We start from the raw sequence: 22,787 nt of genomic DNA, 5'->3' as shown, positions 1-22,787 counted from the left end.
CTTTGCGTCTTAGGCCCGTACTCTTTCTAGTAGAAAGGCCGTGCCGCTTCCCTGGGGGCTCCTGACCCCAGGGAGACTGCTAGGAGCAAGGACCCTTGGGGAGAAAATCTGGGGCAACCAGGATTTTCAGGATAAAACTCTCCACATGTGGTCTGATGGAATACGCGGTTTATTTAGAAGCATTTAAGAAACACAAATCTGAACGAACGTCATTGAATTGAAACCAGGTCTAGTTTGGAGAGGATCCAATTAATGGCTGTTTCCTGAGTTCTAGTACACACTATAGCACACAAATGTCCATAGAAGAAGCCAGGACAACTTCTGTTCTTCAAATAAGGAACACTGGACTCTAGATCCAATTTTATTCTTTGATTTATGCAATCGAGGGTTTGCAGTGAAGAGCAGAAACGTTTCTAATTCCAGGAAGCCATCCTCAGGCAACTATCCCAGGGATCTAGGTCTTGTTTGCAGCCATTTCCGTGAGGGAAAACTAGACTGGAGATTTCAGCAACCTCTGGTGCTTGACTCTGGTCCTTTCACTGTTAAGTTCATGCTCCATAGAAAGAAAGTCCTGGGAGCCCGGGGCATAGTGGGTACCTGCTACCAATAAGCTTGAAAGATTTTGAAAATCATAAAACCACTTTAATGATGCATTGTAAATTGAAGCCATTTGTGGACACATACACACACACTCCACACTCACACTCTTTGGCCCTGACTGCAGCCCACCCTGCAGGATTGCGGGCTCTCTTCTACAAGAATGCACTTGGTCACTTCTCCAACAAAAACCATTTCCAATGGGCTTGGGCTTAGATGGTACCTGCTGGAGGTGACCAACGTTGAGTTCTATCTTTTCCTCGGCAACGTGCCCTCTCAGAGACATCCCAGAGCAGGCACAGTTGGTCTTTTGTTTCCTCTGGCCTTTGGAAGGTCCAGCTTGGCGGCCAAATCTAGAATGTCCTGTTTGGCCCCAGTTTTGAAAGTCTCTTATGCCTCTCTCTTCCTCCCGACTCATCACCGAGCGTGGTTCCCCACGGCACCCACTTGCCTTGCTTGTGGTGTGAAATTAGCCCTGGCCCTGTGGGAAGAAGATGGGGCCAAGGACGGCTGGGAGCCCAGGGCTTTCTGACAGAAGCTCAGCACCCTTGCTCCCAGGTGAATGGGTAGAGCCCAGGCCCTTAGGACTGGTCAGGGCTCAACCCCCGAGGCTGACCACCTGTGGCCTGAGCCCAGCCCCCCAAGGCCATACCTTTCCCTAGACAAGCGGGCTCTGGCTGCCCTCAGCTCCAGGGGCAGCAAGAAGAATAGAAACACCTGAAAGAGCAGGAACAGTGGACACAGCGGCTCTTCTGCAAATCTACATTGGACAGTTAGCCAGGGGCTCAGAGAGGAGAGGGAAGAGTTTCAGCAGGTAGCGAAAACCCGGACCCTGGTGCAGAAGAGAAGGTGGGAGATGAAAGTACTAAAATTGGGAACTTCTAACCCTCAGACTCTTCAACATCGCCTGCTGGCCTTTCCCCGTCCCATCCCATTTGTTCCCCCTGGAAAGGGTCTCCCTTTCTTCATCCCCAGGCTCACAGAGACAAGCAGTGGAACACAGGCCTGAGAGTCAGAAAACCTGGTATGTAAACCTGGCGCCGCCATTTGTCTGCTGTGTGATTTGGGGCAAATCACTTAACTTCTCGGTGCTTCAGTTACCTCATCTGTAAAATGGGGATTAAATCTTTCTCCCTCCTATTTAGACCATGAATCGTATGTGGGACGGGGACTGTGTCCAGCCTGATTATCTTCTATCTACCCCAGTGCTTAGTACAGTTTCTGGCATATAAGAAATGCTTAACAAATAATATAACACCCCCCACCAAAACACACAAGTATATTGAGCTACTCGAACCCTCAAGAAGCATTCAATTTGATATCAACGGCCTATCTGTGGTAAGCCCACAACAAGCTGCCTTAGTAGTGACTGTTTGTGATCCAGCGAACAACAACGAGTAAGAGACTGTGAAGCCTCTGATGGGCGCTACCTTAGACAGGTGATTGCCAGCCTGGGGGGGTGGAGCATGGATGGAGACGTGGCCTGCTCTACCCAATAACGGGCCTGAAACAATCAATGACGGCCATGTAGAGCCACAGCTGTGATACATCAGGCAGATAAAAGGCACTCGTTTTGAATCACAGAGAAGTAAGAGCAGCAGGAGAAAACAACAGTGCTCAGAAGCAGAAAGGGGAAGCGGCATGTGGAGGTGGCGTGAGTGGCCTGGGCCATCGGGAATTTCTCCCAATCTCCTGCCATGGGTTTGGCAGAATGGGCTCCTTTGACCAGCAGACTGGTACTGGACCCTTAGTGGAGTGAGTGAGAGTGTGTATGTCTCACTCCCTTGCATGTTGGTAAAAACTAAGTAAAAAACTTTCCACAGTAACCATGGTGGGTGGTGGTATGGTTTGACTCTCTACGGGTCACTGAGTTTCCCCCAGTCCAGGAAAGTCCTGGTTGGTATGAGTCAGGAGCCTAAAACCCTAGCTACTGTCCAACCCTTATAGGGTGCTTGTTCTGGTCTAAGTAAAAAGATTTCGGTGCGTTGAATTTTTTGAGGAGTTGAAGGGAATCATGGGGATAGAGAAACAGCATGGCTTAGTGGAAAGAGCCTGGGCTTGGGCATCAGAGGTCAGGGGTTCTAATCCTGGCTCTGCTACTTGTCAGCTGTGTGACTTTGCGCAAGTCACTTCATTTCTCTGTGCCTCAGTTCTCTCATCTGTAAAATGGGGGTCAAGACTATAAGCCCTATGTGGGACAGCCTGATTACCTTGTATCTCCCCTAATGCTTAGAACAGTGCTTGGCACATAGTAAGTGCTTATCTAATATCATTATTATTATTAAGACTGTGAGCCCCACTTGGGACAACCTGATTACCTGATATCTATCCAGCGCTTAGAACAGTGCTTGGCACATAGTAAGCACTTAACAAATACCATCGTCATTATTATTACTATTATAACCACTCCGGTTTCAAATCAGTTCGAGAGACTTGGTGGCCACGGTGTCCTCAGACCCCAGACTGCAAACATTCAACTTGAGAGAGGCTGGCACTGGTAGCTCTAGGCCGTCACAGCCACGTCCTGGGGAGCGCGGCTATCGGGCGAGGGTGAGAGCGGCTTCGTGGCCGGAACGGCCATCTTGCGGAAGAACCTGTGGCCTTGGGAATCTGTACTTTGGAAGACGTAGCCCGGTGGGGAGGCAAAGGCGGCCGGGCAGATCTCCCGCTTCTTTGGGGTGTACTCGGAGTGATACACCGTGTGGGCCTCAAAGGGGACCGAGCAGCGGAGAGCGGCTGGGGAAGGCTTGCAGCTCAGGGTGGGGACCAGCGCGTGAGGTACAAAGTGAGATCCGAAGGTGGTGGAGCCGTCAAATTTACCCGAGGCCCTGGAGATTTCCGGCGGCCTCTTGATCATTTCTTGCCTACAGCTTTCCCAAGCCTGGAAGTCTTCTTTCATGGTGGAGTTGCCTTGGAAGGGAGGGGGGGTTCGTCTTCTCCAGAAAACGGGTTTCCGGGGGGCAGCGGGACGGAGTGGGGGGTGGGTGTAATCCAACTGGCTCGTGGTGCTCAGCTCCATGGGGCCAGCCGGGGAGACGTAGTCGGCCACCTGGCGCGCTGCCGGCAGGGAGACGGGCCATGGCTGAAAGCTCTCCCGGGACTCGGTGCTTCCGTCAAAGGGGGCACCGGGTCTGAGGCCGGTGTCCTGCGGCCGGCAGCTCCTCCCGGCCTCCCCGAGGAGACCCCGGAAGTCATTGCGATGGGTGGTGAGCCCCTCGAAGGGCTGGCTGCTGGCCTCGTAAGCTTCCTTGGGCCTCACACACCTGGGCTCCAGCTGGTGAGCCACGTATGCCTGCCGATGACTGGTGACCCCGGCAAAGGGGACTTGGCGGGGCTTGGCTCCACAGGGAGGTTTGAAGCTCAGCCTGGGACGGGACTCTTTGGGGAAGAAATCGTCCTGGAACGTTGTGGGATTGCCAAACTTCTCGGTTGGGGGGTGGTAATCCTGGGCCAGTCGACGGCGGTCCCTCTTCGGTATAGCCCAAGCTCGGAAGTCATCTTTAGAGCGGAAAGAAGCCTTTATGGACCTCGGGAGACTTTTCATCCTCGCTCTGTCTTCCAGAGGTTGAAATGGTCACCCTACTAACCCCCTACCCCCTTAGCTCAAACTCAAACAGTGCCGCCTTTGTGCCCATCACACCCGCCCAGTCTTCTCTTCTCCATCAGCCAACCCCCACCCCACCGCCGCTTCCAACAGTTAACCTGCCCCTTCCTCCCTTTTCTTCACCCTTTTTCCCCCCTCCAGCATCTCTCTAGCTTCTCTCTGACCCCTCAGGGGCAGTTTGCCAGGGAGCAAGGGGATGCAGGACCTTTAATAATAATAATAATAATAATAATAATAATAATAATAACAATAATGTTGGTATTTGTTAAGCGCTTACTATGTGCCAAGCACTGTTCTAAGCACTGAGGAGGTTACAAGGTGATCAGGTTGTCCCACGGGGGGCTCACAGCCTTAATCCCCATTTTACAGATGAGGGAACTGAGGCCCAGAGAAGTTAAGTGACTTGCTCAAAGTCACCCACCTGACAAGTGCCAGAGGCAGGATTTGAACCCATGACTTCTGACTCCAAAGCCTGGGCTCTTTCCACTGAGCCACGCTGGTTCTCTTTAAAGCCCACATTGGGGGAAGCTCTCTCAAGGATTCTCATCTTTTTCCCCTTCCCCTTTCCTGGGTATGCCTGACAAGGTATAGATAGATAGGGGGACTTTTCTCCCCTCCTTCCCCTCCCCACAGCACCTGTATATATGTATATATGTTTGTACGCATTTATTACTCTATTTATTTTACTTGTACATATTTATTCTATTTATTTTATTTTGTTAATATGTTTTGTTTTGTTATCTGTCTCCCCCTTCTAGACTGTAAGCCCACTGTTGGGTAGGGACAGTCTCTATATGTTGCCAACTTGTACTTCCCAAGCGCTTAGTACAGTGCTCTGCACACAGTAAGCGCTCAATAAATATGATGGAATGAATGAATAGAAGGCACCCTGCTCCCATCCCAACAGCCCTGGGTTCAGTTCAACTCCCTCTGAGTACCAGAATGCAGGTCTATGCCCAGTCAGAGGAGCGGGTGCAGCATGGCTTAGTGGAAAGAGCCTGGGCTTGGGAGTCAGAGGTCATGGGTTCTAATCCTGGTTGTGTGATTTTGGGCAAGTCATTTCACTTCTCTGTGCCTCAGTTACCTCATCTGCAAAATGGGGTTTAAGACTGTAAGCCCCACATGGGACAACCTAATTACCTTGTATTTACCCCAGCGCTTAGAACAGTGCTTGGCACATAGTAAGCACTTAACAAATACCATTATTATTATTACTGTTGTTGTTGTTGGAGTGCCAGAGTGGGCCACCTTTCCCAGGAGCCTCTCTGCACCCTGTGGCTGTCTCTATTTTCCCTCCCTGGTCTGCCCTGGAAGATTTTTAGCTTGAAGCCCCACGAAGGACTCGTGTATTTTCACCCAGCACTTAGTGCTTTGCACACAGTAAGTGCTTAATAAATGCTATCACTACTACCACAGGGCGAGGACTGTAAGGTCTAGACTATAAGCTCGTTGTGGGCAGGGAATGTCTACTAGAAGCAGCATGGCCCAGTGGATAGAGCAGGGGCCTCGGAGTCAGAAGGTTATGGGTTCTAATCCCGGCTATGCCACTTGTCTGCTGCGTGACCTTGGGCAAGTCACTTTACATCTCTGGGACTCAGTACCCTCATCTGTAAAATGGGGATTGAGACTGTGAGCCCCACAGGGGACTGTGTCCAACTCGATTTGCTTGTATCTACCCCAGAGCTTAGAACAGTGCTTGGCACAAAGTAAGCACTTAACCATGCCGTAATTATTATTATTATTATCATCATTATATTGTACTCTCCCAAACGCTTAGCATAGTGCTCTGCACATAGTAAGCGCTCAAATACAATCAAATGAAGAAGTGAAAGGACTGTTTCTGACAGAATTTTTCTAGTGGCAAACTTCCAAATCTGCAGGGGGTAAACTTGACTCTCAACTCCAACTGAACACTGGGGTGCAGAGGTGGGAGATGTTTTAAGAGCCATATGGGCTAACAGTCCCATCCCAGAATGGGCCCAGAGCTCAGCCCGGTAGATTGATGGAAAGGGGACACTCCTGCCCCATCCCGATCCCTGCCCCTCCACCTCGCTGCCACCCACTGCCCAGGCAGTGGGCAGCGAGGAGCTGAAGAGCTGCACGGATTCATTCATTCATTCAATCGTATTTATTGAGCGCTCACTGTGTGCAGAGCACTGTACTAAGCGGATCCCCAGCAGCTGCCAATCAGGCAGGTTCTGGGCCAACCAGAAAGCACGCTGGGTAAACAGTGGTGGGTTAGCCTAATCGTTTTCCCAATCCCAGAGGAGTAAATGCGGTCCACTGCTGGCTGGTCTTCCTCAGCTGGAGGGAAAGGATGTATGGAAACCACTCTGGGCCCGAGGCAAGATAGCCTGGAGACAGGATGTGAACCCACAGAGGCGTCACCCAGTCCAGTTCCAGAGCAAGCGCCCGAGCCCATGCCTGCTGTTTTTCTCACCTCTGTAGGTCGGGATGGTGTCCAGCTGTCCCCCCTTGGGTAGACGCCGCTCCACCGGCCTGACCGTGGTGACGAGGGGGATGATGTGGGAACTGTAGTCTCTCTGGTAGGTGGTGCCCAGGTCCATCTCTCCCCTCTGGGGCTTGTGCTCTCCCTGCTCCCGCGGCGGCCGCCTCTCCACGGGGTAAGGACGGTAATCAGACCTGAAACCCAGCGACATGGGGCCCTGTTCCCGGGGCTCCTGGGTGGCTGAGCATTCCTGAGAGCCATGCACTCACATGGCAGGGGAGAGTTGCATCACTGGCTAGAAGAAATGAAGCTGCATCCCCGGGAAAGGCTCTGTGGGACGGGGTCCCGCATTGGGCTACCCCAGCCTGTGGCGACCCTCCCATCCGAGAAGTGTCAGCTGTCCGCTGACCTTTCTTCCCTCCCAGCAGCCCCCTGGAAGAGGCGATGGAACCGTTTGCCACAGCGGTTAAACAAGTATACGATCCTCTCTCACTGCTCTCCTTCCTGGTTTCAGTTGCTTCTCCCAAATGTCTTCTTCCAACCTGTATATATGTATATCACCTGTATATATGTTTGTACATATTTATTACTCTATTTATTTTACTTGTACATATCTATTCTATTTATTTTATTTTGTTAGTATGTTTGGTTTGGTTCTCCATCTCCCCCTTTTAGACTGTGAGCCCACTATTGGGTAGGGACTGTCTCTATATGTTGCCAACTTGTACTTCCCAAACACTTAGTACAGTGCTCTGCACACAGTAAGCACTCAATAAATACGATTGATGATGATGACGATTGATGATGAGGACTTTCCAGGCAGCATGACCTAGTGGAAAGAACACAGGTCTGGGAGCCAGGAGACCTGGGTTCTAATCCCATCTCCTACTTTTTTTCACGGCATTTATTAAGTGCTTACTATGTGCAAAGCACTGTTCTAAGCACTGGAGAGGTTACAAGGTGAACCCACTGTTGGGTAGGGACCATCTCTATATGTTGCCAATTTGTACTTCCCAAGCGCTTAGTACAGTGCTCTGCACACAGTAAGTGCTCAATAAATATGATTGATCAGGTTGTCCCATGTGGGGCTCACAGTCTTCATCCACATTTTACAGGTGAGGGAACTGAGGCTCAGATAATAATAATAATAATAATGGCATTTATTAAGCGCTTATTATGTGCAAAGCACTGTTCTAAGCCCTGGGGAGGTTACAAGGTGATCAGGTTGTCCCACGTGGGGCTCACAGTCTTCATCCCCATTTTACAGATGAGGTAACTGAGGCACAGAGAAGTTAAGTGACTTGCCCAAAGTCACACAGCTGACAAGTGGCAGAGCCGGGATTTGAACCCATGACCTCTGACTCCAAAGCCCGGGCTCTTTCCACTGAGCCACGCTGCTTCTCTTGCCTTCTGTATGACTTTGGACAAGTCACTTAACTTCTCTGTGCCTCGGTTTCCACATCTGTAAAATGGGGATTCAATACCTACTCTCCTTTCCCCCTTACAGTGTGAGCCCTATGTGGAACAGGGAATGGACACGGTCTGATTATCAGTGCTTGCCACGTAGTAATCACTTAATATATACTAAAATTTTCTATGACCAGGTACTTCGGCATTCAGGACAGAGGCTTAACGGGTTGACGGTTCGGCCCTGTCGGGGCCCTGTTCTCCGAGGGTCTCTTGTTTAGTGGACAGTGGTCCTCAGCTTGCTCTCCCAGTTTAGGCTGCCAGGCTCCCCGTCCAGTTTAAGGCAGAGCCTCATTGGGCAGGTCCAAATTGTTCTGAGCACTAAGCCCTTCTAGGAGTTCAGAAAATAATTGGATAGCAGCAGGGACATCAGGTCCGGAATGACCTCCAACTCCCGGAGGGAGCAAAGGGATGGTGGTGTCTGTTAAAGGACAGGAAGATGCGGGAAGACAGGGAGAGTGACCTCTTCCTCCAGGCAGGGGGGCCTCTGCTTTGCATAAGGAAAGGAGGATTTGAATCACTGCTCCTTTCTTTTCCCCAATTCCTGGAAAACCTGTTTGCCATAAACACTCCCTCCCTCCCGCTCTGGCTCTCTCTCTCTCACTCTCTCCATCACATAAACACACACTCACACATGAGTTCTGCTGTAATGCACATATGTACATATGTTTGTACATATTTGTTACTCTATTACTTTATTTTATTCTATTTATTTTTGTTGTCTGTCTCCCCCTTCTAGACTGTGAGCCCGCTGTTGGATAGGAACCGTCTCTATGTGTTGCAAACTTGTACTTCCCAAGTGCTTAGTACAGTGCTCTGCACACAGTAAGCACTCAATCAATACGATTGAATAATAATAATACTAATGGCATTTATTAATCACTTACAATGTGCAAAGCATTGTTCTAAGTGCTGGGGAGGATACAAGGTGATCAGGTTGTCCCACGGGTGGCTCACAGTCTTAATCCTCATTTTACAGATGAGGGAACTGAGGCCCAGAGAAGTGAAGTGACTTGCCCAAAGTCACACAGCTGGCAAATGGCGGAGCCAGGATTTGAACCCATGACCTCTGACTCCAAAGCCCGGGCTCTTTCCACTGAGCCATGCTTGAATGAATGAATAATGCAGGGTTCTGTTCACATGAAGGAATCTGGTGTTTCAGTACTTACCATTCCTGATACCTTTGCAAATGTGAACCGCTGCTTCTTCTGACAAAGCGGTGTGCTCTCTCCAAACAAGCTCGCATGAACGAAGAGGCATTCCCTAATTCCCAGCAGCATTTTAGCCAAAACAGGGAGTGAAAACATTACACGCACACACACACACTCACACACGAGTAAAGAGGGCTCTCACTTGAAGGAGGTTGGTCACAAGTTTTGACAGGGAACAGGAGGTGGTAGAGAAGCAGCGAAGCTCGCTGGAAAGAGCGCGGGCTTGGGAGCCAGAAGTCACCGGTTTGAATCCCCCTCCCCCACATGTCTGCTGTGTGACCTTGGGCAAGTCACTTCATTTCTCTGAGCCTCAGTTCCCTCATCTGTAAAATGGGGATTAAGACTGCGAGCCCCACATGGGACAATCTCATCTCCTTGTATTCCCCCCAGCGCTTAGAACAGTGCTTTGCACATAGTAAGTGCTTAACAAATACCAACACTATTATTATTATTATTAGAGAAGGAGGAAGAAGTTAAACAGCCCTGCCTCTCAATTCCCTCTTTCTCCTCCTCTCGCTCAGCAGCAGCTTCTTACTCTCCCATCTCCAGCCCCACCGGTGCCACCGTCTCTGAGACCACCCCCCTCAAAACCACCACCTCTATAACCACCACCACCATCACCAATGTGACCCCAGCCCTCACTTCCACCATCATTAACAGATCGCCACCGCTTACCTGTCGTCACCATCACCTTGATTGCCACGATTATCTCCACCGCCCCCATCACCCCAGCTGGACCGGTCCCACCTAGGACCGGCCCCAAATGAGCATTTCTGTCCCCCTGGCTATGCCAGAAATGCTCATTTGTCTTCTCCAGCCACAGTGGCTGAAATAGCCACCACAGTCACCCCTTCGCCGTGCCCATCTGCCATGCACTGCAGTGGCGGGCCTTTGTGCCCTAGCCACCGCCACCCCAGTGGTATGCATTTATTGAGTACTTACAGTTTGGAGGGCACTGTACTAAGCGCTTGGAAAAGTACAGCATAACATAACTGATACAATCCCTGCCCACAGCAAGTTTACAGTCTAAAGGATGAGTTTACAGCCCTTTCTGAATTACAGAGTGAAGCCCCCACTGGGCCCCAAGGTGGGAGTAGTGGCAGAAGCTGTGGAATGGGGAACCAGAGCTCTCTCCTCTCCCCTCTCTCCTCCCCACCTGCTTTGTCTCCAACACCTTTTTTCTGGCCCTAACCTGGGGGGCATTATCCAATCCCCTCACATGCATAAAATTTGGGAAAAATGCCAGGGAAGCCGGACCCATAAGCCTTACGGCTGCTTCTGGAGGAAAATTCAGACAATTACTTAGTTTGACAGCCCCAAAAAACTGGCTGAAAAAACAAAGTTGGAGGTCGGGAGTGCATTCGTAAGCACATTGCTTAACCTGTAAAATGGAGATTAAAACCTCCTCCTCCCTCCCACCCCCATGTGGAAAAAGGGCTGTGTCCAATCTGATGAGCTTGTATCTACCCCAGCGCTTAGTACAGTGCCTGACACATAGTGCTTAGTAAGTACCATTTTAAAAAAACACCCCGAAACAGTGAAAAAACCCAGCATCAAATCAAATCCCCACATATTTACTTAAAAGTTGTGATCCCTTCCATCTTGCCATGATTTGCTTGGATCTCCTGCTTGGGTTTGAGACTCGGCGGAGGTGCGACGGGGCCGTGCCGAGGGTATTTTTCCAAATATTCGGTTGTGGGGCAGGGTTGAACTGAGTTCTCATAGATCCTCGTGGGGTTACGAGGGCATCGGTGGCACCTGTGGCAAAAACAAGCCAATGGACAAAACAGGACGGAATATTTGAGGCCATTTCACAGGGCCAAGGCTGCATCCTTGGCAGCCTGACGACTCTTTCCTTCTCGCTATGGACTAACCCTCCTTCCCAGAGGGCGGTGGTGGAAGCAGGATGACTCTCTCTGGAAAGTTAATAACAACAGTAATAATAATCATAATAGTGGTCTTTGTTAATAATAATAATAATGGCATTTACTAAGTGCTTACTATGTGCAAAGCACTGTTCTAAGCGCTGGATAATGACGATGGCATTAATTAAGCACTTACTATGCGCAAAGCACTATTCTAAGCGCTGGGGAGGTTACAAGGTGATCAGGTTGTCCCAAGGGGGGCTCACATTCTTAATCCCCATTTTACACATGTGGTAACTGAGGGACAAGTGTGGGATCTGGAATTAGAGCCCAGGTCCTCTGAATCCCAGACGTGTCATTCATTCATTCAATCGTATTTATTGAGCGCTTACTGTGTGCAAAGCACTGTACTCAGCGCTTGGTGTCCTTTCCAGGAGGCCCCCTACCCATTTACCTCTGCATCAGTCAGAAACTCCTTACCATTGGCTTTAAGCCACTTAAATAGCTCTCTCTCCCCACTACGTATACTATTTCCTTTCCCACTGCAACTCAGCCCACACACTTCCCTCCTCTGAAATCACTGAGCCTCGATCTTGTCTCTTTCTCTCTCTGTTGACCCATATCCCCCATGGGGTTCACCGTCCTAATCCCCATTTTACAAATGAGTGAACTGAGGCACAGACAAGTGAAGCGACTTGCCTAAGGTCACACAACAGACAAGCAGTGAAGCCAGGACTGGAACCCGGGTCCTTCTGATTCCCAGGCCTCTGCGCTATCCATTAGGCACATTGCTTCTGATAATAATAATAATTGTACTAAGTGCTTGCAAGAGTACAAAATAAAAGAATTGATAGACACATTTCCTGCCCATAATGAGCTTATGGTCTAGATATTGGATTAGCTTGGGTCTACCACAGTGCTTAGTCCAGTTCTGGATACCTACTAAGTGCCTCATCCTAGAGGGGGTGAAAGTTTTTGATGAAATCTTGCAAATATTCTTTTCAGTTGCTGTTGCTCCCCACCAACCCCTCGCAAGCGAAGGGTCTTCAAGGTGCCGCAGTGCAGTAGGGCACTGGGGGTCCTTGCTCTCCCCGGGTACGGCCTGGGGTCGCATTGGTGGATGGCTTTTGGCTTGGGAGGTGGTAATCAGTGGGTGTCAGAGCTTCCTCGAGCACCTGCAGAGCTCCAGGGTTGCAGAGTTTCAGGCTGAAGAGGTGGGGGCAGGTACAAAGGAAATAATTCTGGAGAAGGAGCAAGCCCTTCTTCCTGGACAGCAGGAACAGTTCTTGGACTCAAATTTCTGCTTCTCAACTAGAGAAGCAGCCTGGCCTGATAGATAGATAGATAGATAGATAGATAGATTTATTTATTTATTTATTATTTTTATCTATTTATTTATTTATTTACTATTTTTATTTATTATTTTTATTTATTTATTTATTTATTTATCATTTACTTTATTCATTTATTCATTATTCATTATTTATTTATTTATTTATATCTTCCCCTCTAGACTGTGAGCAAGAATGTGTCTGTTGTTATATTGTGCTCTCTCAGGCACTTAGCACAGTGCTTCGCACAAGTTAAGCGCTCAATAAATACAATTGAATGAATGGAGCCCAGGACTGAAAGTCAAAAGGACCACCTGGATTCTAATTCCACTTGTCTGCTGTGTGACTTTGGGCATGTCACGCCACTTTTCTGGGCCTCAGTTCCCTCATCTGGAAAACGGGGTTGAAGACTGTGAGCCCCACGTGGGACAGGGACTGTGTCCAACCTGACAACCTTCTATCTACCCCATCGCTTAGTCCAGTTCCTGACACATAGTAAGTGCTTAACAAATACCATAAAGACAAAACCAAAAATTGCCCCCTCTTGACTGGTCCAAAATTAGGTAGGATCCAGGGTTAAACAGGACATCTTGGGCAAAGTCCCAGGCTTTCCCGAAGCCCATTGGCCAAACTTTAATCAGGAAAAATCACAGTACATGTTAGTACAGTGCTCTGCACATAGTAAGTGTGCAGAGAAGCAGCGTGGCTTAGTGGAAAGAGCGTGGGCTTGGGAGTCACAGGACGTGGATTCTAATCCCGGCTCCACCACTTGTCTGCTGTGTGACCTCAGGCAAGCCACTTAACTTCTCTGTGCCTCAGTTACCACATCTGTGAAATGGGGATTAAGACTGTGAGCTCCACGTGGGACAACCTGATTACCTTGTCTCTACCCCAGTGCTTAGAACAGTGCTTGACACATAGTAAGTGCTTAGCAAATACCATAATAATAATTCATACAATTGATTGTTGTGGCAGAGAAGGGCTAACCACAACACAAAATGAATTTTCTTCCCTCAGATCACTGCTGATTCAGCACCCCTCTACCACACTATAAGTGAAGAGGTTCAACCATCACTCAATCAATCAACGGTATTTACTGAGCGCCTACTGCGTGTGGAGTGCTGTACTAAGTACATGGGGGAGTAATAATAATGATGGCATTTATTAAGCGCTTACTATGTGCAAAGCATTGTTCGAAGCGCTGGGGGGGATACAAGGTAATCAGGTTGTCCAACGTGGGGCTCACAGTCTTAATCCCCATTTTACAGATGAGGTCACTGAGGCCCAGAGAAGTTAAGTGGCTTGCCCAAAGTCACATAGCCGACAATTGGCGGAGTAAGGATTTGAACCCATGACCTCTGACTCCAAAGCTCGTGCTCTTAACACTGAGCCACGCTGCTTCTCCACAGACAATGGAGTTAATAGACATGTTCCCTTCCCTTCAGGAGTTTACAATGCAGAGTGGGAAGCAGGTACTAAAATAGATTGCAGGTAGCGAGGGGGTAATAGGGTTTCAAGATATCAACAACAATCGTATTTATTGAGCGCTGACTGTGTGCACAGCACTGTACTAAGCGCTTGGGAAGTACAAGTTGGCAACATATAGAGACAGTTCCTACCCAACAGTGGGCTCACAGTCTAAAAGATATGTATCTAAGTGGTTGTGGGTGGGTAGAGGGGGCATGGAGGGTACCCAAGTGCTTAAGGAGTGTGTAGACTGTAAGCTCATTATGGGAAGGGAATGGGTCTACCGACTCTGGTGCATTGTCCTCTCCTAAGCGCTTAGTACAGTGCTCTGCACAGAGTCAGCAACTCAATGAATTCCACTGATGATGATGATGATATGAACCCCAATAGGTACAGTAGTGCTGAAATGGCAGTGGGCGGGGGGTGGAGAAAAGAGTGCTGAGTTATTCATTCAATCATGAATTATTGTGCTCTTACTGTGTGCAGAGCACTGTACTAAGCGCTTGGGAACTACAAGTCGGCAGCATATAGAGACGGTCCCTACCCAATAATGGGCTCACAGTCTAGTAGGGGGGAACAGACAACAAAACAAAACAAGTAGATGGGTGTCAAAATCGTCAGAACAAATAGAATTAAAGCTATGTGCACATCATTAACAAAATAAATAGAATAGTAAATATGTACAAGTAAAATAGAGTAATAGATCTGTACAAATATATATACAAGTGCTGTGGGGAGGGGAAGGAGGTAGGGCAGGGGAGATGGGGAGGAGGAGAGGAAAAAGGGGGCTCAGTGTGGGAAGGCCTCTTGGAGGAGGTGAGATCTCAGTAGGGCTTTGAAGGGAGGAAGAGAGCTAGTTCGGCGGATGAGTGGAGGGAGGACATTCTGGGCCGGGGGAGGACGTGGGCCGGGGGTCGACGGCGGGACAGGCGAGAACGAGGTACAGTGAGGAGGTGAGCGGCGGCAGAGGAGCGGAGGGTGCGGGCTGGGCTGGAGAAGGAGAGAAGGGAGGTGAGGTAGGAGGGGGAGAGGTGATGGACAGCCTTGAAGCCAAGAGTGAGGAGTTTTTGCTTGATTTGTCAAATTTATTGTGCGCCAAGCATTGGGAAAGTACAATAAAACAGAGCTGGTAGACATTCATTCCGTCGTATTTATTGAGCGCTTACTGTGTGCAGAGCACTGTACTAAGCGCTTGGGAATTACAAGTCGGCAACACATGTTCCCTGCCCACCAGAATCTTACATTCTACAGGGAATCCATCTGATCGAACGTAGCCAACCCACCCCCCTTCTCTCATCTGGCCCTCCCTTTCTTTCCACAGTACCATTTACAGGGGACGGAAAACAGTAGAAAGAGATCATATAGAAATGGATTTTCAAAGTCTGGTGTGTATGAAAGACTTTCCCCGGTGGGGAAATTATTCTTTAAAACCCTAACTGAGCCTCTTCCAATCAGGCATAACAGGGAGTCAGACGCCTTTTTGGACATGTAATCCTGAAAACCACGGGGTGGGTTTTTCCTTTTTACTGTGGAGCAATAGAAATCAGGCTTTCTGTGGAAGCTTTGTTGATGGAGCAATTGATTCCTTCACCAAACGTTTTCTGGAGAACTCAAATCACTTGTTATTAGCTTTCCCAGCAGGATGCTGGCATGATTTTTTTTTTCTAATTTCATGCTGCATTTCACTTGCAATATGCAGTATGCTGTTCAGGGATTTCTCTTCCTTTCCATCCCACTGCTGCCAAATTGTCTTTGCTCACCAGGTGTATGATGGTCAGCTAAAATCTGGGAGATTTAGTCCTGAACTGGCTGAGCCCTCTGGGAATATTCCTTTGAGGTCAGTCTTATGGAAACGCTAACGGCCGCTGCCTCTCTAAAACACATGGATTGGTTTAGATTTTTTCTTTAAATGTATTTTTGTTAAGTACTTACTATGTACCCAACACTGTACTAAGGCCAGCGGTAGATACAAGATAATTGGGTTGAACAACAGCCCATTTAGGTTGGACATGGTGTTCACAGTCTAAGTAGGATTCTGTTGGATTGTACTCTCCCAAGCACTTAGCACAGTGCTCTGCACAGTGTATGCACTCAATAAATTGCATAATTGATTGATTACGAGAGCGGAAGATTCAATGCCCGTTTTACAGGTGAGGTAACGGAGGCACAAAGAAGTTAAGTGACTTGCCTAAGGTCACACACAGCAGATAAGTGGTAGAGCCAGAATTAGAACCCAGCTCCTTACTCCTAGGCCTGTACTCTTTCATTCATTCAGTCAATTATATTTATTGAGTGCTTACTGTGTGCAAAGCACTGTACTGAGCGCTTGGAAAATACAATTGAGCAATAAAGAGAGACAATCCATGCTGCTTCCCGTGAACTGATTGAAAAGAAACTCAATTTTCCCAATTTTGGTTTTCCTTTTGGGAGGTTTTGCTTTGCACTCTGGCAACTTGGATGGGGTGTTGACCTCCTGGGTGACATTTTACAGTCTGGGGGTTGGGGTCACGAACCAGAATCTTATTTCAGGATGGGCAAAATGCACCCTTCACTGGGGCCCTGAAAGATTCAGCCAGCCTGGGGTTGCTTAGAGGGATTTTTTTTTTTTTTTTTACCAATCACCCAGTTGAAGCGAATCCTTTTTTTTTAGCCATCTAAATTGCAAGTGAAAAGTTGTGTGGATGACTGCATCCATTTCACCCTCCATAATGTCACCGTCTTTTTACAAGATTTACGACTGTGCTGATTTTATCTGATTTAACTTGCACCTGAAAAAATGTTTGCTTCTTAAAAATGTGCCTTTGGGTTCACATCACGTGAACAGAAGAACTACAGAGACAGACGAGGGGAGAGACAGATATAAAAGAAATGAGAAGCTAGGCAGACACAGGATACTGTTTCTTTATTAATAACCTGGGCTCTGAATGAAGTCTGGAAGCTGAGAACAGAGATAAATGGGAGTTTTCCAGAGGGGAACCCCTTGCCTCCTAATTGTGATCCTTGCCCTTCTGAGAGTCCAGAATCAACAATCATATTTATTAAGCGCCTACTGTGAGCAGAGCACCGTGCTAAGAGCTTGGGAAAGTACAATATAACAGAGTTGGTGGATATGTTTCCTGCCCACAGGGAGCTTACAGTCGAGAGCTGTTCCTTCCCCTACACCACACACCCTGGCCCTAAAGAATATTTATTGAGTGCTTACTGTAGCAGAGCACTGAACTAAACACTCGGGAAAGTATGAGGTAAAAAAGTTGGTGGATATGTTCCCTGTTAACAGTGAGTTCACACCTGCTCACACCCCTTCCTCCTCCTTCCCATCCCACCCCCCGCCTTACCTCCTTCCCCTCCCCACAGCACCTGTATATATGTATATATGTTTGTATGTATTTATTACTCTATTTATTTTACTTGAACATATTTAGTCTATTTATTTTATTTTATTAATATGTTTTGTTGCCTGTCTCCCCCTTCTAGACTGTGAGCCCGCTGTTGGGTAGGGACCGTCTCTATATGTTGCCAACTTGGACTTCCCAAGCGCTCAGTCCAGTGCTCTGCACACAGTAAGCGCTCAATAAATCCGACAATGAATGAATGAACGAGTTTACAGTCTAGAGCTGTCTCCACCCACCCTCCCTGGCCCTAATCAGTCAATGGTATTTATTGAGTGCTTACAATGAGCAGGGCACTGTACTAAGCGCTTGGGAGATGAGAGCGTAACAGAGCTGGCAGGCCCGTCCCCGGCCTACACCGTGCTTATAGTCGAGAGGAGCAGCCCAAGCATAAGCTCCGCAGAAACAATGGGAGAAAAATCACTTTCCGTTTGGGGACGGAAAGGATGGGCGTGGAAGATCAGTTATGAAATGGCTTAGTTTTGGTCCTGTTGACATAGCACAAATAAAAACTACTCGGTAAGCAGGAAGGAGAAAGGGCCTGGGGAGGAAAATGTTGTCATCGCAGGAGATTGTTAGGTGTGGCTGGACCGCCCTACCTTGGGAACGAAGCATTGAAAAATTGTTTCCAGAGAAGCAACAGAAACAGGACCTCAGGAAGTCCATCTGGGGATGGCCTACAGAAATTGCCCCTCTTACCCGCTGTTTGAATGTAGCAGCTGGGCAGGGCTAGCTCAGGACCGAACAGTGCACAGCAGGGCGAGGAAAGCTCCCTAACGATAATAATAATAATGATAATATATATAATAAATATATGTTGCCAACTTATACTTCCCAAGCGCTTAGTATAGTGCTCTGCACACAGCAAGCACTCAATAAATACAATTGATTGATTGATTGATAATAGTGATATTTGTTAAGTTAAGCACTTACTACGTGCCAGGCTCTGTACTAAACGCTGGGGTAGGGGTAAAGTAATGGGGTTGGACACAGTCTCTGTCCCACATGGGGCTCAGTCTTAATCCCCGTTTTAAAGCTGCGGTATCTGAGGCACAAGAGAAGTAAACTGACTTGCTCAAGGTCACACAGCCGACACGTGGCGGAGCCGGGATTAGAAGCCAGGTGTTTCTGACCGCTGGGCCCGTGCTCTGTCCCTATTCATTCATTCATTCAATTGTATTTATTGAGCGCTTACTGCGTGCAGAGCACTGTACTAACCGCTTGGGAAGTACAAGTTGGCAACATATAGAGACGGTCCCTACCCAACAGTGGCCTGTGGGCAGGGATTGAGTCACTTCTCTGTTTTGTCCTTCCAAATCACTTAGTACACTGCACTGCACCAAGTGGGGTCTCAACAAAAGCTACCACTACAACCTAAGGGGAAGGGAAGCAGCGTGGCTCAGTGGAAAGAGCCCGGGCTTGCAAGTCAGAGGTGGTGGGTTCTAATCCCGGCTCTGCCACTTGTCTGCTGTGTGACTCTGGGCAAGTTACTTAACTTCTCTGTGCCTCAGTTACCCCATCTGTAAAATGGGGATTAAGACTGTGAGCCCCAGGTGGAACAACCTGATTACCTTGTATCCCCCCAGCACTTCCAACAGACCTTGGCACATAGTAAGTGCTTAACAAATGCCATTATTACCATCAAGGGAGAGACCCCAGAACCCCCATTCGGAAAGACTATGAAGAAGGAGATTTTAATTTGGAACATACTACAGTCAATTCCTTCAGGTGGGTTCTTGGTCCTTGGACCAAGGCTCCTCTGTTATTCTTGGCAGAAGACTCCATCCTCAGTATTAGTACAGTGCTCTGCACACAGTAAGCGCTCAATAAATACGATTGAATGAAATCCTCAGTAGCGCTTCCCCGATTAAGCCGTCTTTTTCCCAATTCGCTTTCCCTTCAGGATCTGTGACCTTTGGACATTTGATATTTGCCCCACCCATAAACCCACAACCCTTAAGTACACATTTTTAAATTAAATATAAATGATTGATTCATATTATTGTCCATCTCTCCCTCTAGACTGTACGCTCGTTATAGGCAGGGAACATGTCTGCTAATTCTGTTGTATTCTCCCAAACACTTAGGGCAGTGCTCTGCGCATAGTAAAGCGCTTAGAACAGAGCTTGGCACCTAGTAAGTGCTTAACAAACACCATCATTATTATTATTAAAGATGAATACATGTTTGTACATATTTATTACTCTATTTTATTTGTACACATTTATTCTATTTTATTTTGTTGATATGTTTTGTTTTGTTGTTTGTCTCCCCCTTCTAGACTGTGAGCCCACTGTTGGGTAGGGACCATCTCTCTATGTTGCCAACTTGTACTTCCCAAGCGCTTAGTACAGTGCTCTGCACACAGTAAGCGCTCAATAAATACGATTAATAGTAATAATAATAATAGCATGGCATAATGGATAGCGCACGGGCCTGGGAGTCAGAAGGTCATGGGTTCTAATCCTGACACCGCCACTTGTCTGCTGTGTGACCTCGGGCCAGTCATTTCAGCTTTCTGTGCCTCAGTTCCCTTATCTGGAAAATCAATCAATCGTATTTATTGAGCGCTTACTGTGTGCAGAGCACTGTACTAAGCGCTTGGGAAGTCCAAGTTGGCAACATATAGAGACGGTCCCTACCCAACAGCGGGCTCACAGTCTAGAAGGGGGAGACAGACAACAAAACAAAACATATTAACAACATAAAATAAATAGAATAAATATGTACAAATAAAATAGAGTAATAAATCTGTCTCAGTTTCCCCATCTGTCGCTCAGAGATTCATTCATTCATTCAATCGTATTTATTGACCGCTTACTGTGTGCAGAGCACTGTACTAAGCGCTCGGGAAGTCCAAGTTGGCAACATGTAGAGACGGTCCCTACCCAACAGCGGGCTCACAGTCTAGAAGGGGGAGACAGACAACAAAACAAAACATACTAACAACATAAAATAAATAGAATAAATATGTACAAATAAAATAGAGTAATAAATCTGTCTCAGTTTCCCCATCTGTCGCTCAGAGATTCATTCATTCATTCAATCGTATTTATTGAGCACTTACTGTGTGCAGAGCACTGGACTAAGCGCTTGGGAAGTACAAGTCGGCAACATATAGAGACGGTCCCTACCCAACAGTGGGCTCACAGTGTAGAAGCAGCGTGGCTTAGTGGTAAGAGCCCGGGCTTTAGAGTCAGAGGTCATGGGTTCAAATCCCGACTCCGCCAACTGTCAGCTGTGTGACTTTGGGCAAGTCACTTCAATTCTCTGGGCCTCAGTTCCCTCATCTGTAAAATGGGGATTAGGACTGTGAGACCCCCGTGGGACAACCTGATCACCCTGTAACCTCCCCAGCGCTTAGAACAGTGCTTTGCACATAGTAAGCACTTAATAAATTCATTCATTCAATCGTATTTATTGAGCGCTTACGGTGTGCAGAGCACTGTACTAAGCGCTTGGGAAGTTCAAGTTGGCAACATATAGAGACGATCCCTTCCCAACAGTGGGCTCACAGTGCCATTATTATTATTATTGGGAAGCAGCGTGGCTCAGTGGAAAGAGCCCGGGCTTTGGAGTCAGAGGTCATCGGTTCAAACTCCGGCTCCGCCACTTGTCAGCTGTGTGACTTTGGGCAAGTCACTTCACTTATCTGGGCCTCAGTTCCCTCATCTGTAAAATGGGGATTGACTGTGAGCCCCCCGTGGGACAACCTGATCACCCTGTAACCTCCCCAGCGTTTAGAACAGTGCTTTGCACAGAGTAAGCGCTTAATAAATTCATTCATTCCTTCGTATTTATTGAGCGCTTACTGTGTGCAGAGCACTGTACTAAGCGCTTGGGAAGTACAAGCTGGCAACATATAGAGTTGGTCCCTACCCAACAGTGGGCTCACAGTGCCATTATCATTATTATTATTATTATTAGAAGGGTGATCACAGTCTAGAAGGGAAAGACAGACAACAAAACATATTAACAACATAAAATACTATGTGCTTTGCAAATAGTAAGCGCTTAATAAATGCCATTATTATTATTATCATTATTATTATTATTATTAGAAGGGTGCTCACAGTCTAGAAGGGAAAGACAGACAACAAAACATATTAACAACATAAAATACTATGTGCTTTGCACATAGTAAGCGCTTAATAAATGCCATTATTATTATTATTATTATTATTATTATTAGAAGGTTGCTCACAGTCTAGAAGGGACAGACAACAAAACATATTAACAACATAAAATACTATGTGCTTTGCAATCAATCAATCAATCAATCGTATCTATTGAGCGCTTACTGAGTGCAGAGCACTGGACTAAGCGCTTGGGAAGTACAAGTTGGCACCATATAGAGACAGTCCCTACCCAACAGTGGGCTCACAGTCTAAAAGTCTAAAACAGAGAACAAAACCAAACATACTAACAAAATAAAATAAATAGAATAGATATGTACAAGTAAAATAAATGGAGTAATAAATATGTACAAACATATATACATATATACAGGTGCTGTGGGGAAGAGAAGGAGGTAAGATGAGGGGGATGGAGGGTGGAGAGGAAGGAAGGGGCTCAGTCTGGGAAGGCCTCCTGGAGGAGGTGAACTCTCAGTAGGGCCTATAGTAATAATAATAATAATGGTATTTGTTAAGTGCTTACTATGTGCAAGGCACTGTTCTAAGCGCTGGGGAGGTTACAAGGTGATCAGGTTGTCCCATGTGGGGCTCACAGTCTTCATCCCCATTTTACATATGAGGTACCTGAGGCCCAGAGAATAATAATAATAATAATAATGATGGCATTTTATTAAGCGCTTACTATGTTCAAGGCACTGTTCTAAGCGCTGGGGAGGTTACAAGGTGATCAAGTTGTCCAATGTGGGGCTCACAGTCTTAATCCCATTTTACAGATGAGGTACAGAGAAGTGAAGTGACTTGCCCAAAGTCACACAGCTGACAGTTGGCAGAGTCGGGATTTGAACCCATGATCTCTGACTCCAATGCCCGTGCTCTTTCCCCTGAGCGATGCTGATCTGCACATATGTACTACTCTATTTTATTAATGATGTGACTATAGCTATAATTCTATTCATCCATTATGATGGCATTGACACCTGTCTACTTTTCATTCATTCATTCATTCAATGGTATTTATTACATAGTAAGCGCTTAATAAATGCCATTATGATGATGATGATGATGATGTGGTGCGGGGCTGATGGGGAGGCGCCCTGTAGCTGCCCTCTTACCCGCACGTGCAGATTTCGCACAGACACCGGCCCCGCCGCTCCATCCTCCCGCTCCCTCTCCTTCGGCGCGTCCCCCGTCGCCACGGCAACCGCCGCTCCCTAGCAACCGCCGCGGCGTCCCGGCCGTTGCCGGGGTGGCCGCGCGCGCATCCGCTTCCG

General features: G+C 47.5%; 1 protein-coding gene across 1 annotated transcript; it reads right to left on the bottom strand.

Moving 5' to 3' along the window:
• Positions 1 to 3,100: 3,100 nt before the first annotated feature.
• SAXO2 (stabilizer of axonemal microtubules 2) lies at positions 3,101 to 22,720 on the bottom strand. The gene is made up of 4 exons (XM_038767571.1): positions 22,629 to 22,720; positions 10,907 to 11,086; positions 6,642 to 6,844; positions 3,101 to 4,095 (listed from the first exon to the last, which is right to left on the bottom strand). Exons 1-4 carry the CDS (start codon positions 22,670 to 22,672, stop codon positions 3,101 to 3,103), a joined length of 1,422 nt encoding a protein of 473 aa, XP_038623499.1. The 5' UTR covers positions 22,673 to 22,720.
• Between the last annotated feature and the right edge of the window lie 67 nt (positions 22,721 to 22,787).

The sequence above is a fragment of the Tachyglossus aculeatus genome, chromosome 26 (assembly GCF_015852505.1).
Source record: "Tachyglossus aculeatus isolate mTacAcu1 chromosome 26, mTacAcu1.pri, whole genome shotgun sequence".
Taxonomy (NCBI): domain Eukaryota; kingdom Metazoa; phylum Chordata; class Mammalia; order Monotremata; family Tachyglossidae; genus Tachyglossus; species Tachyglossus aculeatus.
Note: the sequence above shows the minus strand (reverse complement) of the source record. Positions and strands in the feature narration are given on the sequence as shown.